Consider the following 17,199-nt stretch of genomic DNA (forward strand, 5'->3'; position numbering starts at 1 on the left):
AGCAATCACAAAGAAAAAAAAAAAAAAATCAGCTTCATTTAAAAAATGTAATGATGTTTGTGCCCAAAAAATAAAAATTATTTTGTTTTGTGTTGTGATGAAACCCTAGAATCAAAACCTTTTTTTTATTTATGATTCCAGTAAGACAACATTTGAAAATAAAGAATAGAAGTAAGTTTTGTTTTGGTCATTAAACCTTTTTCATTTAGCCCATTGCAGAATTGCAGCATTTATTATTAAAAGTAGATAAAGGTTTGGCGTCTTTTTAATATCAGTCAAAAACAGTGTGTTAGATTGATGCGTCTTAATGTGGCTACTAAAATAAAACACTGAATTCAGCAGAAGATACACAGAAGATATAAATATGTCTGTATTTGGTTAAAATTCAGCACAAGAGATTTAAAACTATCCTAGTTTATTTTAAACGACTGGAAAGATTAGCCTGTATTTCTTCCATAAGTCTTAGAATTATGTTGGTTTAAAATTCACTCCTTTGAATCCTCCCTCTTCTCTGTCTTCCCAATGTAGGCTACTTTCTTACCTCCATGATTGACACCCGAGAACCACTGAACTGAAACTCCCCTTCGACCTCATTCACCCCAAACACATTCAGCTGAGAGAAATCGCTTTCAATTGCTACTCTCTCTCTCTCTCTCATATATTTATTTATTTATTTATTTATTTATTTTAACACAACATGAGTGACGCAGGAGAACATGCCGTACACCCTAATAATACCGCATAAAAAATGAGATATTTAAAGACCTTGTCAATTGACTCGTGAGGAACGACCGTCTTGTACTTTGATCGTTTGTTAGCGATAATATTAGAAGATGGTGTGTGTGTGTGTGCGCGCGCATGGCGCAATGCTCTGCTCGCGCTGAGCTGTAAAACTGGCTCGCGGAGCTATTCCTGGTGACGTCACGAGCCGGTTGTTTGACGGGGTGGCTGCCGCAGCGCCAGGACTACCGAGCGGAAATATGACCGACAATGACCTCGACTGCAGCGTGTGTTAGTGTATTGCTCTTATCGTTCTGGATTCGACACTTGTAAACACGCGATTTTATTATCGCTGCTGCTGTTGTTATAGTCGTTTTTAGATTAAATCCGTGCATTTGGTGTAGGTTATTAGCCACGAGTCTTTCTTATCTCGAGAGCGCGACACATCCAGCGCGTGTCTGTGTGTTTTTAGGCTCGCCTCCAGCTTTACCGGAGTCGTGCGCTGTAGACCTTTGCTGTGCATTTAAATATGGATAAGGCCAAATCAGTGATGGATCAGAAAGGTTCGGGTCCTTGCTACACAAACGGCATGCACAAGTCAATCCGGCGACAGCTGAGCAACGGGAGCTGTAGCCCGTACAGTCCGACGGACGATAATCACCATCATCATCATCTTCATCACGACCCTCAAACCAACGGGTCCCCGGCGAAAAGGTGTCGGCTGCGGAGGCGACTGGAGTCGGCGAAGAAAAACAGACCGCGTAAGTTTATAGCTACACAGACACCTTCAGTGTTCTTCAGATAATATCTGCACATATGATATTCTCCACAATGTCTGATAAGTAATAATGCTCAAAGACACACAGACCTCTCGGTAAGGACGTGTTTGAGTCAATATTTAACTCATTATTGCGATAGAAATGCTAATATTCGTCACGGTTAAATGAAATTTTGCCAGTGTAATGTCACAATATATACTTTGCCCTGTTTCTTTGAGACAGTAACTGACATTTACAGATGTCATGGACTTAGATGTCATCGACTTGAGGTAACGTTACACAATTTTTACCTCAGGTAACTCAGGATCTTTGAACAAGGGTCCAAAGTGGAAATAAGAAATGTATCGATTTTATTTAGTAGGCTACACTTGAGGGACTGTTTTGGGGAGAAAGTGCAATTCTTATTTAATTTACTTCCCTCAAAAGTGCGTTACCAAATTGTGAGATAATTACAGATTGACTACAAAGAAATGTACTACCGTTCACGCAAAATGTATGTTGACAGACTTTTAAGTATAACATAGTAACAGTAGTTGGGTCATGAAAAGAATGTACCGATTCTCAGTTCATTAAATAAGTCATAATAAATCAGTAACCGCTCTAAATGATTCATCAGTGATTTGTTCATTAAAAAGAACCGAATGAACCGAGTCATTCGTTTGGAAATTGGACCACACGGTCTGGTCTCGCTGTAGATTCAGTAGCTGTAAAATGTTGTGCAGGAATTGTCAGAATACTTTAAAGGGTTTATTTTCATCTGATGTTACTTGCAAAAGTTATAAAAAGTCAGATTATTTTAATACGGTGTTCTGTTCGTGTCCTTCATCACTCCTCAAACGTGAAAATGCATTAAAATCACATCAAATCACAAAGTGCATGAAAATCATTCGGTATTTAAATAAATAAAAAATAAAAATTATTCTCATTTCTTTCCAACCCTAGAACAATTTCTGTGCTGTGTCTGACCTGTACACCGAAGAGTGTCTTTTGTTTTGATGAAACCTTTGAGACTGTTCTTCTCGTTCTCTGATTGGTCGGTGTGAAGTCAGGAGGTGTGTTGAAATCGCTCCTGATGGAAAGGCTCGACGCGTTTCGACCAATCACAGCTTGACTTTTGTCTTCGCGTGGCCGTGTTAAAGGGCCAGACAGAAACGCCCCCACCCTTCAGTATTTCGATTTTTTCCGTATTTATTCACTTTGCAAAACGACGCCAAGAATTCAACTTTGAGAGCGTATTTATAATGCCATTACAAGCCGAACTGAATTACTAGTTTAATTCTATCTGCCTGTGGGCTATCCTACTGGTTGGGCTATTGTTTGCACTTGAATATATTAGGGCTACCATGAAGTTGAAGTGTTCAAAGAAGCCAGGTAAGACATCACCTCATCCTTGTGTGATGTTAAAAAATATATTCCTCTGACAGGTTTAAAAAAGTTATACTTGCTGCACATTATGGTGATTGTAACACTGTAAATGGATTTTATTTTTTTTATTTATTTACTAAAGTGCAAAAATGTTGTAGAACATCATGTCAGGTTTAGTTTGTGTTGCCAAAGGTAACAGCAGCAGAAAAATGAATGCTTTTTAAAATGTTCATGCAATTTAGCAAGTCTTAGTTATTTCAGACTGCATGCCAGGCCAGCTTGTCTGCATTCCTCAGCTTCAGCCATGTTTTGTGTGTGTGGTAACACCTTTGTTGTAGCAGTTGTTTTATTTGTACTCAGCCCATGTTAAAGGTGTTACAAGTATCCTTACCAGATAAACAGTATTTTAAAGTACGGTATCAACCTGTTAAACTTTTTTTCTTCTTTTTTTTTTTTTTGATTAGGTAATATTTCTATCTCTGCTGGTAATGGCTTCTGTAAGCTGACTATATAGGACTGTCTCTGTCCTCTTACATTCGTTTCAATGCTTTTGTTCAGATTAGTGCAACACAAAGTGGACAGACATTAGATATTTAGGAATAAAAAATCCCTATTAATAGTATTATATAATATTATAATTCAATATAGCATAATATATTTTATTTTTATTATTTTATATCATAATTAGATTATTAATCATTTAAAGCACAGTTTTTGCATTAGAATGAATATTTTGACATTAATGACATTATATATTTTGACATTAATGACATTATAGTGAGAGACTCTAGATCTTCTATGAGTGTTAAATTTTGCTGCAAAAGTGTTTGATGTGTTTCTACTGTTCTGGTTTGATTTTGTCAGGTACTCAGTGGTATTCTTTCTAGCTCTTTTGCACAGCCCCCTCCTCTTTCACATAGACAGTCACTTGGATTGCCTTCCAGTTTCTCTCTGTCAGCCCCTTTCCTTCACTCGGTCACATTCTCTCTCTCTCTCTCTCGTCACATCTCCGCCTTTCCCAGCTCCTCACTTGGACACACTTGCCTGCCAATTTTCTCTCTCTCTCTCTCTCTTAGTCTCTCTCCCTTTCCATGCCTCTTCTGACTGGGGGAATATCAACAGACCTTTCACCCACATGAGTTGTTTGATGTCATTATGTCACACGACTGTCACACCCCCTGTTCACCTGCTGCTTCTGGCTCGGGTCATTCAGGTCATTGAAGAAGCAACATTGTTATTCCTGGCCACTGTGGCTAGGATTTTACTTTTTTTTCTGAATTGATTCCTTTAAATAGCATGCATTTTCCTTCATGCAACTTTTTTTAAAACCATGAAAGCAAAGCACATGGATATTTATTTAGTTGGGCTCTCGTCCACTTGATTTGCATGCTTTGAAATAAGAGTGATGTCCAAAATAAACCTCCCAGTATACATACGCTCACATCTATATTAGGGGGAAAGGAAGTGTGTGAGGGTCATATGAGATGATGTTGTAGCAGAGAGCATTCTGGTCAGAGACAAATCACCTGTGCAGCACCAGCTGATAATGTTTTTATAAGTGGCAGGTCAGTCATAAATCTGATCGACCAATCCGATCTGACCACAGATTGGTCTGCATGTGCCAGGTTATTCAGGTTCAGATCTGTGTCCCTGACCTGCCCAAATTTTTCCTGATTTCTCTGGGTTCAGCGCAGTGAATGTGTGATGTAAGAGTCATAACAGTAATAATGTACCTATTATCTGATAAGATATGACTTTGCCCCTCTCTGCTTGGTAGACACTGATTGGTTATTCAGGTCGGGTTTGAGATTTCTGTCTACTGATCTTTTAAATTTAGTTAAAAATTATAAAAACAGACCTGTGCATCTGAACGTTTGTACAGGTTCTGCTGCCTTGGTGTGTGTCTGTCTGTGTTTCTCACCTGCTAAACATCCTAGAACAGCCATTTGCAGCCTTGCGGTTGTTGCCATGGTAACTGCCTTGACTCCTCATTAGCTGCTGTAGTGTTGCTCGTCACTGCCTCTCTTTGGTTGGCCTGCTTACAATGTTTGAATTAGCTTACTTGGGTTCAAATGTGTTTTTTTTGGGGGGGGGGGGGATGTCTCATGCTTACCAAGGCTGCATCTATTTGATCACAAAATACACTAAAGTAGTAATGTTGTAACATATTTTTTACAGTATAAAATAATTATATCATTATAATTTATAGTAATTTATTCCTGTAATGGCATTAAGCACAAAGCTGAATTTTCAGCATCATTACTCCAGGCTTCAGTAGGGTTGCAAAATTCCAGGAATTTTCAAAGCTGGAAACTTTCCATGGGAATTAATGAGAATTTATGGGAATTAATGGGAATATATGGGAATTAACAGGAATTAATGGGAATAAACGGTTAAAACAACCATATGTAATGCAATTTTATTTTATTTTTTTTTACCCTGACATTCACACAGCACACTACTTACCGCAGGGCTATTGAGGCCACACCCCCTGCATGCACTGTGCATTCCCCCAGTCCATAACATTCACATTTGATCAAAAATACAGGAAAAAACTGTAATATTGTGAAACATACCTACAATTTAAAATGATGGTATAATAACTGATATACATAAAAATATAATTTACTCCTGTGATCAAAGCTGAATTTTCAGCATCATTTCTCCAGGCTTCAGTGTCACATGATCCTTCAGATATCATTCTAACATGCTAACACAACTGTTTCCAACAATGATAATAACAAATAAGTATCAAATCAGCAAAATTAGACTGATTTCTGAAGGACAATAACACATAACAATTGCTGCAATAAAAATATATTTAATTTACATATTTACTAAATTAGAATTAATTGAATGCGAAAAAATAAATAACTGTTATTTCATGTTATGACCAAACAAAATGTTTATAATTTTGTTTTATATGATACATTTTATATAAATATTATAAATCTGTATAAATTTCCCAAAATATCCAATTAATTCCCATAAATTCCTGTTAAGTTTCCAAATTGGAATATTTCCAAAATTCCCCAGGTTAAGTTCCCGTGGAAAGTTTCCGGAAATTTACCGGAAACTTTCCGCCCCTTTGCAACCCTAGTCTTCAGTGTCACATGATCCTTCAGAAATCATTCTAATATGCTGATTTGTTGTGCTTAAACAGTTGTGCTGCTAAAAACTCTGATTTTGATGAATAGAAAGTTCAAAACTAAATAGCATGTATTTGAAATCTTTTGCAACATTATAAATATATTTACTGTCACTGTTTAAATCTAATGCGTTCTCGCTGCATAAAAGTATATTTGTTTAGTAAAGGTAAAGTTTCTTTACCTTTTGAACAATAGCATACAAAGTGTGGTCAAGTTGTTCTTAAAGTTGTTCTTTATTATGTTGTGGAGTTGAGGGTTTTTAGTTGCCAATCCAGTTTGTCGGCTTAATCTTTGGAACACAACTTACACAATCATGTTGATCAGTCTCTTTGTCTCTTTCTAGCCTTTCCATGGTTTGGAATGGATATTGGTGGTACTTTAGTAAAGCTTGTTTACTTCGAGCCAAAAGACATCACCGCAGAGGAGGAGCAGGAGGAGGTGGAGAATCTGAAGAGCATACGCAGGTACCTCACCTCCAACACAGCTTACGGCAAAACCGGCGTCCGTGATGTGCACCTGGAGCTGCGCAACCTGACCATCTGCGGTCGCACAGGGAACCTGCACTTCATCCGCTTCCCCACTGCTGCCATGCATAGATTCATACAGATGGGCAGAGATAAGCACTTCTCCAGCCTGCATACCACTCTGTGTGCCACCGGTGGTGGGGCGTACAAGTTTGAGAATGACTTCAGAACGGTAAGGAGATGGCCACAGCTTGGCTTTCAAACGGTTTTGACAATAAAATCAAATGATTAATAAACAGCTATGTGGGGTAGGATTTGGGACAAGTGAGGGTCCACAGTGGGGTTACTGCGTCATGCCAAAAATAGAAGCCAAGCAACCAATCAGTAAAATTTCCTAACTTCTGTGTCTTTTTTGATCCATCAGACACAGTTTTGTTAGATTTATTTTTATTAAGTAAGGTAATTTTTATTAAGTAAGGTTAATTGTTTAACGGTTTGTGGTAAGACTTGTAGTGTTTTTGAAAGAATGTAGTTTAGGAACAAAACCAGCAGCACTTGTGGCGTGGAGGAGTCAAAAATATGTCTATGCCTAAAACTTACACACACCTGAAACCTTTTAGCCCTGACGGAGGCCTGTGTGCCCAAATGCATTGGCAAAATATAGCTTTGATACATGCCTCCAGTTTCATAGCTTTTTGTTTATTTTTGACTCCTCCACGCCACAAGTGCTGTTGGTTTTGTTCCTAAACTACATATTTTCCATTTTATGCACCTTGTTGGATGTGAAGTTGCACCAGATTAATTATATTACACTCATGTTTTTGAAAGAAGTCTCTAATGCTCACCAAGGCTGCATTTATTTAATCAAAAATACAGTAAAACAGTAATAAATAGAAATATTATTACAATTTAAAATAACTTTTCTATTTTCTGTAGAAATCATTTGAAACAAGTCTTTAATGTCAATTTAGGATTTTGCTTTTAAACTAACCTATAAACATATTAAGCATCTCGTATTGGTAAGAAAGTCCAAACTACTCAATTGAAAGTTAAAAAATGAAAAAAATGTATCAAGAATTACATTTAAGGGAAAAAATCTAATATGCAAAGCAGTGAGCAGTCATGCATTTTTTTTCTTTGTAGATGGCAGACCTAGAGCTGCTGAAGTTGGATGAGCTGGACTGTCTGATCCAGGGGCTTCTGTACATAGACTCGGTCGGTTTTAACGGTCATCCTGAATGCTATTACTTTGAGAACCCCTCCGACACACAGAACTGCATCAAGAGACCCTGTTGTCTTGACAACCTTTTTCCCATGTTGCTGGTCAACATTGGCTCGGGCGTCAGTATTCTGGCAGTGTACTCCAAGGACAACTACAAACGTGTGACAGGCACCAGGTCAGCACAGCTGAGAAACGTGCACCATGTAGTGGAAACCTAGAAATATGAGTGTCGGTAACACAGCCAGGCTTTGTTCAGGACCATTATAAACTAGTTTAACATTTACATTGTTTGGCAGACTCTTATGTTTTTTTAAATTATTTATTTAAAGCAACTTTGAGTGCATTTAAAGTATAGATGTTATATGTGTTGCCTGATGTACTCATGGTTACTGCTGTGCTTTACCGGTTGAGCTACAGGAACCACTTCAAATGTGTTACACAATCTCAATAACTATGCGATAAAATTAGTTGTTTTTTTGTTTTTCTTTCTCTATTAGTCATTTCCAAAAGAAATTCAAACAAGGATGTTTTTTATTATGGCCATTTCGTAAACCACATGAACCTGATTGTTTCCTCATCCCTCATGGACACAGAATCAAAGCCTGTTAGAAGAACAAGAATGCAAAATGAACTCCTGCTGTGTTCATTTTTCACTTTGAAACATGAGACTGAGTCATCTTCAGAAGATAACAAATCTGTGATTGACAACAGAGTAGGTAGTCAAGTTCACTGACTGTCAGTCATTGGATGAGCATTTTAAATGTGGTTGTACCAGAATGGAACAGCCTTTCAGCAGAGACTGACAGGAGGGAGGAGATTTGTCAGCAGAAGTCAAAGCTCTTGGCCAAATCTGTCACACTTGCAGGAGGATCAGGAACTATTACATTCACTCTTCAATATTTTACACATCCCTCTTTGTATTTCCCTATCACTTTTGCTAAAAAAAAATCAGTGTAGTAATTCTGAACAATTCAGCACATTCATTTACACTACATGTCAAAAGTTTGGAATTAACCTTTTCAGTAACACTTTACAATAACGTTCATTAGTTCAACATTAGTTAATGGATTAACTAACATGAACTAACCATGAGCAATACATTTGTTACTGTATTTACTAATCTTTGTTAATGTTAGTTAATAAAAATACAGTTGTTCATTGTTCATGTTAGTTCACAGTGCATTAACTGTTAACAAGATTTTAATAATGTATTAGTAAATGTTGAAATTAACATTAACAAAAATTAATAAATGCTGTAGAAGTGCAGTTCACTATTTGCTCATGGTAACTAATGTAGTTAACTAATGTAACTAATGAACCTTATTGTAAAGTGTTACCACATTTTGTATGCTCACCATGGCTGCTTGTATGTGTTCAACAATACAGTAAAAGCAGTAATATTGTGATATATCATTACAATTTAAAATAACTGTTTTCTATTATTTTTGATGTTATAATGTAATGTATTCCTGTGATGGCAAAGCTGAATTTTTAGCATCATTACTCCAGTCTTCAGTGTCGCATGATCCTTCAGAAATCATTATTTGAAATAGATTTTTTTTAAATGTCACTTTTGATCAGTTTTGATCAATGCATCCTTGCTGCATACAAGTATTATTATTATTATTATTATTATTTTTAATTTTACTTGCCTTTGAATGGTAGTTTATCACAGTTTCCACATTAAGCAGCACAACTGTTTTCAACATTGATAAGAAATTATTCTTGAGCACCAAATCAGCATATTAGAACAATTTCTGAAGGATCATGTGACACTGAAGACTGCAGTAATGACTGCTGAAAAAAGGTTTTGACATATAAGAATAAAAATTACATTTTAAAATAAATAAAAAAATAATATTTCACAATATTACTGTTTTTACTGTATTTTTAATCAAATAAATGCAGCCTTGGTGAGCATGAGAGACTTTTTTCAAAAACATTAAAAAATCTCAATTATTCCAAACTTTTATATTATATTATATTATATTATATTATATTATATTATATTATATTATATTATATTATATTATATTATATTATATTTATTATGCAAACTAGACCTTGCTTTGTGTGGCAGTGACCACATACTTGTGTCCCTTTGTGATCTTGTTTGTTTGCGACCTTGGCCCTAGGCACATAGTTTAAACTGTAGTCAAAGGTCAAAATATCTGCATGTGTGAACGCACATGTGGACTTCAACATCTTGTGGAATCAACATCTTTGTTGGTCCTAGAACAACTTTGCAATCAACCAATCAGATTTGTGGGACAAGTTTACAGTTTGTCAAGTTTAGGTTTACAACCACGGTTAGGTGCTTCTACAACAGTGTTATTCACCTATCATTTCCCTCTGATTTTAGGGAGAATTTAGGGTTGGGTTGGGTTTAGGGGTAGGGATAAGGTTAGGATTAAATTTTTGGACAGGAATGTTGTTCCAGGATCAACAAAATATGTGTACCCAGGAACACGACTAACTCTGAAAAATCAGGATGTGCCTTCAGATGTAGCCTGTAACCATGTTTTGACTCAGAGTTTCTTTTTCACTGTTTTTCTCTGTAGTCTTGGAGGAGGGACATTTTTGGGGTTGTGTTGCCTGTTGACGGGTTGTGAGACATTTGAGGAGGCCCTTGAGATGGCCAGCAAAGGGGACAGCACCAACGTGGACAAACTGGTGAAGGACATCTATGGAGGGGACTACCAGCGTTTTGGCCTACAGGGGTCTGCAGTGGCTTCAAGGTACAAAAGACGCTGTGTTTGTGTGTGTGGTGTCAGGTGACAAATGTCCACAAGTGAAACGTGATGCTACGGGGTCTCACATGTAGGCCTGCCTGTTTCATGTGACATGTGTGAGATCCCATTCCTGGGTTATTTTAATAGTCATTACTTTAAAAAAAAAAAAAAAAAATTATTTAAAGTAAAATTATTATTTTTAAAAAATAAATTAATGCTTTTATTTATCAAGGTTGCATTACATTGGTCAAAAGTAACAGTAAATACATTTATAATATTACAAAAGATTTAAAATAAATTATCAAAGAATCCTGATAAAAAAAAAAATTTAAATATTAAGCAGCACAACTGTTTTCAACATTGTCATGTAATAATAAGAATAAGAAATGTTTCTTGAGCAGCAAATCAGCATATTAGAATGATTTCTGAAGGATCATGTGACACTGAAGACTGGAGTAATGCTGAAAATTCCGTTTTGCCATCCAAGAATACATTACATTTTAAAATATAGTTTCAAGTTGAATTCATTTCTAAAGCACATTTAAAAACAACAGTAATTGACCAAAGTGCTGTACAAATAAAAGGGTCATAAAACAAACAACAACAATAAAAAGGGAAATATACAAAACATTACAAATTAGGAAACAAACAAAAAATATATTCAAATAGAAAACAGTTATTTAAAATGTTAATAATATTTAATAATATTAATATTGTTTTACAGTATTTTTTAATCAAATAAATGCCTTGAATAGCATAAGAGACTTCTTTCGGAAATCTTGCTGACCCCTTTTGAACTGTTTATATCAAGTAAAATAAAATAAAAAATCATGTAATTTATTTGTGAATGTATATGTGTTAATTATATATTTTAGTTATATTTAATTATATTGTATTTATATATAATTGGTTTTTACTTCACCAATAAACTCCAAACTCTTAGTCTTCACAGACTTAGTTGCATTGTCTGTATTGTCTTTCTGTACTGTAAATTATAGCAGTAGTGGCACTGGACTGTAGAGGTATCCATCCCTATGTTATTATGTCATAAGTAGATAAACTGGCTTTCTGTAAGTGTCTGTTAGGTACATAAATATGTGCTTGTGTTTTTGTTTTAGTTTTGGTCACATGATGAGCAAAGAGAAGAGGGACAGTATTTCTAAAGAGGATTTGGCTCGAGCAACACTCGTCACCATAACCAACAACATTGGCTCCATCGCACGCATGTGTGCAGTCAACGAGGTGTGTTGTTTTTGTCTCTGTGTGTGTGTGTGAGTGTGTGTGCAGTCATCAGCAGCTGTGAGCGTCTGTCTGGCCACTCTGGGCTTCTCTACAGTGTTGCCTTGTAGCCTGGTGATCAAGCAGCATTGTACAGGGCTTTCAGTGTGTACAGAACACCATCAGAGCAGAAACTCCCAACAATACCTGGAGAATACAGGACTTTTATCACAGTAGCTAGTATCTATGACAAGTTGATGATGGCAAATAGCTTTGAATTTGTCAAACTGCGATTTAAGCAGCTCTTATAAAAAGTCCATAAAAGGAATTGCTTGTGTCAGGACTCCCCCTGCTGGTGCTGAAGAAGTGCTGCAGGAATCAACCTGCTGGTAATTCAGTGCAAGTTTTAAATGGCCCACATGGAATATACACCAGCAGAAAGAATGTAGTATTCAGCACACAGTTTAAAGTCCCCGTGAACTGGGAGTTGCAACCAAATTTACTTCAGTGTTGTGACATATTTAGCACACCTCCTTTCCATCCCTCACTCTTAGCAGACTGACGGTTGTGGGGGAGTGGTTAAGGATATTCATCCCAAGCCATCAGAGAAGGAATTCCATTCCGAAGCGGAAGCAGATTTTTTAGATTTCGATTAGATTACACAACAATTTTTTTGTGTGTGTATTCAAATTCATTGTTCACCACAAGACTAGTAATGTGCGTTAACAAAGTAAATATGGTCAAATTAAAGTCATCATGAAATCAAAATTGACCGTTTAAATCTGTTCCACGAAATTCTGTAAATTTTATTCCAAAATGAGTGCGAACAATGTGTAAAACATCCACAGATTCTATAGTCATAACTAAGTGATGCTATTGTGTTTTGTCCTGTAGAAAATTGAACGGGTTGTTTTTGTGGGGAACTTTCTGCGTATAAACACAGTTTCAACAAAGCTTCTTGCCTATGCTATGGACTTCTGGTCTAAGGGCCAGCTGAGGGCCCTTTTCCTGGAACATGAGGTAATTATGTCTGAGTTTTAATCAGTTGTTCTTATTCTATTGCTTTTATTTTCTCAACACTTCAGTTCAAATGTTTGGGGTTGGTCTGCATTTATTTGATCAGAAATACAGTAAAAGTAATATTGTGAAATATTATTATAATTTAAAATAACTTTTTTCTATTTTAATATATTTTAAAATGTAACATTCCTTTGCTGGCAAAGTTTAATTTTTAGCAGCCAGTACTCTAATATGCTGATCTGGTGCTCAAGAAATAACTCTTATTACTATCAATGTTGAAAACAGTTGTGCTGCTTCATAATTTTGTGGTGATAATTTTGATGAATATAAAGCATTTATTTAAAGATGCCATCGAACGTTTTTTTACAAGATGTAATATAAGTCTAAGGTGTCCCCTGAATGTGTCTGTGAAGTTTCAGCTATAAATACCCCATAGATTTTTTTTAATTAATTTTTTTAGCTGCCTATTTTGGGGCATCATTAAATATGAGCCTATTTATGCCCTTTAAATCTTGTGCTCTCCGCCCACGGAGCTCGCGCTTGCCTTAAACAGTGCATAAACAAAGTTTACACAGCTAATATAACCCTCAAATGGATCTTTACAAAGTGTTCGTCATGCATGCGGCATGCATGCGTCGGATTATGTGAGTATTGTATACTGTTATATTGTTTACATTTGATTCTGAATGAGTTTGAGGCTGTGCTCCGTGGCTAACGGCTAATGCTACACTGTTGGAGAGATTTATAAAGAATGAAGTTGTTTATGAATTATACAGACTGCAAGTGTTTAATAATGAAAATAGTGACGGCTCTTGTCTCCGTGAATACAGTAATAAACGATGGTAACTTTAACCACATTTAACAGTACATTAGCAACATGCTAATGAAATATTTAGAAAGACAATTTACAAATATGACTAAAAACATCATGTAATCATGGATCATGTCAGTTATTATTGCTCCATCTGCCATTTTTCGCTATTGTTCTTGCTTGCTTACCTAGTCTGATGATTCAGCTGTGCAGATCCAGACATTACTGGCTTCCCTTGTCAAATGCCTTTCATAATGTTGGGAACATGGGCTGGCATATGCAAATATTGGGGCGTACACCCTGACTGTTACGTAACAGTCGGTGTTATGTTGAGATTCACCTGTTCTTCGGAGGTCTTTTAAACAAATGAGATTTATATAAGAAGGAGGAAACAATGGTGTTTGAGACTCACTGTATGTCATTTCCATGTACTGAACGAGGTAAATTCAATTTTTCATTCGAGGGCACCTTTAAAATAGAAATCTTTTGTAACAATGTAAAAGTCTCCAAAGGTAGTGTATAACAGCGACAGTCTCTCAGAATCACTTATTTTATATGACAGTAGTAGTTGTTTATATGCACACTTATATGCAAGTATGTGCATTTCAGGGATACTTTGGAGCCGTTGGTGCTTTTCTAGAACTGCTGAAGTCCTCTGAAGATGCATAAATGAAAGGAATCATCATCTCTGAAGCTCCAACAGGAACACTGGAATTCTGGGAACACTGGAAAAAATTTAAGAGAAGCCATTATAGAAATTAACCTGTAAATAACCCTTAAAATAAAATTTGAACGAATATTTTTATGAGTAACTTCGTCTCCCTCAGACTGACGACTAATGGAACCTAATTGTTAATTTCTTTTTCCCTGTTGTTGTTGTTCTCCTTTTGTACTGTTTGTAAATATCATTGTGTAGTGACCAGGGAGAGTTTACTGATGACAAAAATCTGCTGTGTTTAAGTTTTGCTGTTCTTGACCTGCCACCAGGTGATAGTGTGTTCAACGAATTAACCGTTTTCTGTCTTGAGGCTCAGTCAAATGATGGACCTTTTTGTGTTAAACTGCTGTTCAGACCCCAAATGATGTTTAACACACTATTCTAATTCAGATTTAAGCCTCAGGTGCTGTGTTAAATGTGTCCTGGCTGTTGGGGGACACAGATCATCTAAGTAAAGAAAAGGCACTATTCTCAGCTTAGAGCAGCCTTTTCCGGTTGCCTCTCCTTTCACACTTCCTCTTTGCTACAGTTAACAGTTTTCCATGCGTTAAGGCAAAAGAGTTCAGTTCAGAATCAGTTCACTGTTGGAATTCTGTCAGAACAGTTGAAAATAATTATTTGCGCTGATTCACATGAAGCCTTTAATTTTAAAAGGATACACAGAAAGCTCAGGGTGTCTCACTTTTAGTTAGGAGAGGGAATTCTGTGGGACCAAGTGGCCAATTTGACACTTCAGATAGAAGGTTCCCCTAACATACCACATGTCCTCTTTGCCCAGCTTTGCCTCTTCTTTTTCCATTCTGCCTTTTCCCATTCTTTTTCCTATCTAAACCAAAGCTACTTCATTCATCTTTGTCAGAATGCACACAGTTATATGCATATACCTCCTCTTTGGTTGCCTTCCGCTTGTCTATGGTTTAAAAAAACGGCAGTAACAGTATTCAAAGTAGCCGAGAGATGTCAAACCAGAAAGATTAAGTCAGTATGACAGCAATTATCCACAACCCCCCTTTCTTCACCATTCATATATCAAATATGTTTAGGCAGTTCCAAGCCTCACCCATTGTGTTTCCATTGTAGTGCCAAACTGAGAAGTGGGAGGAGTCAAACCAGACAGCCTGCCAATACAAGCATTCCTGCTTTGCCAGGCCATGCACCATATTACTTCTCCCAAAAGTCACCGAGCATTAGAGTATTAAGATGAAATATAATATATGTAATCAAAAATAAAAACACTTCCCCATTACTAGTTAAATTCTGTTCTTCAGTCCTCCTTGCTGTCTTTCATGTCTTCTTTGTGATTGCTCTCTACTTTTAAGTTATGTGGCTGTTTTTAGGTTGTGTTTTTATGATTTCTTCTTTTTTTATTGTAATGAAATTTCTAATAAAAATCAAAATTAGATTTTTGGGACCTCACATCAACTGCAATATTTTCTTTTACAGAAAATACATATCTAGGTTTTTTTTTTTTCACCTTTTATGTGAGATTTTGGGTGTTAAAATTGCTTATTAAAAATGCTTTTCCTTTATAATATTTAATTATTGCTTTGGTTGGCCTTGTATGTTTGGCATTCAATTATTTTAAAACATTTGGTTGCAATTCACAGTCATTGTTGTGTGATTTTATTTTATTACTATTTTTACTTTTTATTTGTATTGTTGTAAGGATTTATACGATCCAGTTTTAAACACCTCATTCTAGATTTGGAAGCTCTGTTTGTTTACCAAACACTATATATCAATATGACAGCAGTATGCCATTAGGATAATTAACATTCATAAAGATTGTATATTTATTGTATTGTTAGCTAATTTTTCTTGTCGCACAATCCTAGAAAAATTCAAGTGTGAACATGCTACAAAGTGTTCAAGCCTGTCATTGCACTGCATTTTTCTATGCTATACCGAAACAAAGCTGTTATCCATTGTGTATTAGTCACAGCTTTGTGCTTTGCAAACATTACAATCTTACCAGTAAGCAAGTTACAGCAATTTTGTATATTGAAGAAAAAACACCACAGACTGTATTAGTGTATTAGTCTGTATTGCAGAAGGTAGTTGAGAGGTCATTTTAATGTTCTCTTCCTCTGAAAAGTGACATTAACTCTCCTTGCTATGCAGTAAAGTCAGCTCTGAATGTTGTTTGCTGAAAGCAGTTTGGTTGATAGAGTCATGTGTCTCTTAGAAACTAGCTGCTCATGTCCTATTTGCCAATTTTGTCAGTAATGCTGTTATTCGGAGTGAAAGGGGTTTATGAAACATTGTTCTTTTCTCTCCAAGATTTTTCTGTGTCCGTTTTCTTTTGATTCCTACTGATAATTTGAAACAAATGACCCTTTGCGTTGCTTGTTTGATGCTACACTAATGGATATGTTGTGCTGTTGTATCAGATTGTACAAACATGTAAATATTCTTATCTTTGTTTTACATCTCTCAGATATCCGAAGCCTGTGTTGATATTTGTGGCTTTATTAAGAAAACATGAGAGACTTGATATCTGTGTGATTCACTGGGTTTAATTGATTCTATTATGCATAGACTCAAGGAAGGAAATTTTAAAGAATAATAAAAGTTTTAAAACATAAATGCATTTTGTGTGTTTTATTCAGTATTAATTGTTTAATGGTCTCTTGAAGGCATAGTTTACCCAAAATGAAAATTGTCATCATTTACTCACATTTCCCAAATCAGTTCTGCCTCTAACTCAAAAAAAAAAAAAGAGTTCAGTCAACCCCAAGGATCAACTGAAAAATGGCCTTTAGTTCACCCAAAAATGAAAATTCTGTCATTAATTACTCACCCTCATGTTGTTACACACATGCAAGAGCTTTGTTCATCTTCTGAACACAAATTAAGATATTTTTGATAAAATCCAATGACTCAGCGAGGACTCCATTGCCAGCAAGACAATTAACACTTTCAATTCCCAGAAAGGTACTAAAGACATATTTAAAACCGTTTATGTGGCTACAGTGGTTCAACCTTAATGTTATGAAGTGAC

At 36.0% G+C, this 17,199-nt stretch overlaps 1 protein-coding gene across 2 annotated transcripts; it reads left to right on the forward strand.

Moving 5' to 3' along the window:
- The first annotated feature begins 887 nt into the window (after positions 1-887).
- pank1a (pantothenate kinase 1a) lies at positions 888-16,782 on the forward strand. Of its 2 annotated transcripts, none has more exons than XM_067367774.1 (7): positions 888-1,481; positions 6,357-6,709; positions 7,621-7,874; positions 10,261-10,437; positions 11,550-11,673; positions 12,544-12,669; positions 15,279-16,782. In XM_067367774.1, the coding sequence occupies exons 1-7, from the start codon at positions 1,250-1,252 to the stop codon at positions 15,387-15,389; spliced, it is 1,377 nt and encodes a 458-aa protein (XP_067223875.1). In that variant the 5' UTR covers positions 888-1,249; the 3' UTR covers positions 15,390-16,782. The 2 variants fall into 2 exon arrangements, with proteins under 2 accessions (XP_067223875.1, XP_067223876.1); XM_067367775.1 differs by having other exon boundaries at positions 889-1,481; positions 14,090-16,782.
- The last annotated feature ends 417 nt before the right edge of the window (positions 16,783-17,199 follow it).

The sequence above is a fragment of the Chanodichthys erythropterus genome, chromosome 18, assembly GCF_024489055.1.
Source record: "Chanodichthys erythropterus isolate Z2021 chromosome 18, ASM2448905v1, whole genome shotgun sequence".
NCBI lineage: Eukaryota > Metazoa > Chordata > Actinopteri > Cypriniformes > Xenocyprididae > Chanodichthys > Chanodichthys erythropterus.

What these genes read in the sequence shown, in the direction of transcription:
- pank1a (XM_067367774.1), top strand. Translation starts at nt 1,250, where the DNA reads ATGGATAAGGCCAAATCAGTGATGGATCAGAAAGGTTCGGGTCCTTGC. An exon ending in GGCGAAGAAAAACAGACCGC is followed by an intron (nt 1,482 to 6,356) that starts GTAAGTTTATAG and finishes GTCTCTTTCTAG; the next exon opens with CCTTTCCATGGTTTGGAATG. An exon ending in GCATGTGTGCAGTCAACGAG is followed by an intron (nt 11,674 to 12,543) that starts GTGTGTTGTTTT and finishes TTTGTCCTGTAG; the next exon opens with AAAATTGAACGGGTTGTTTT.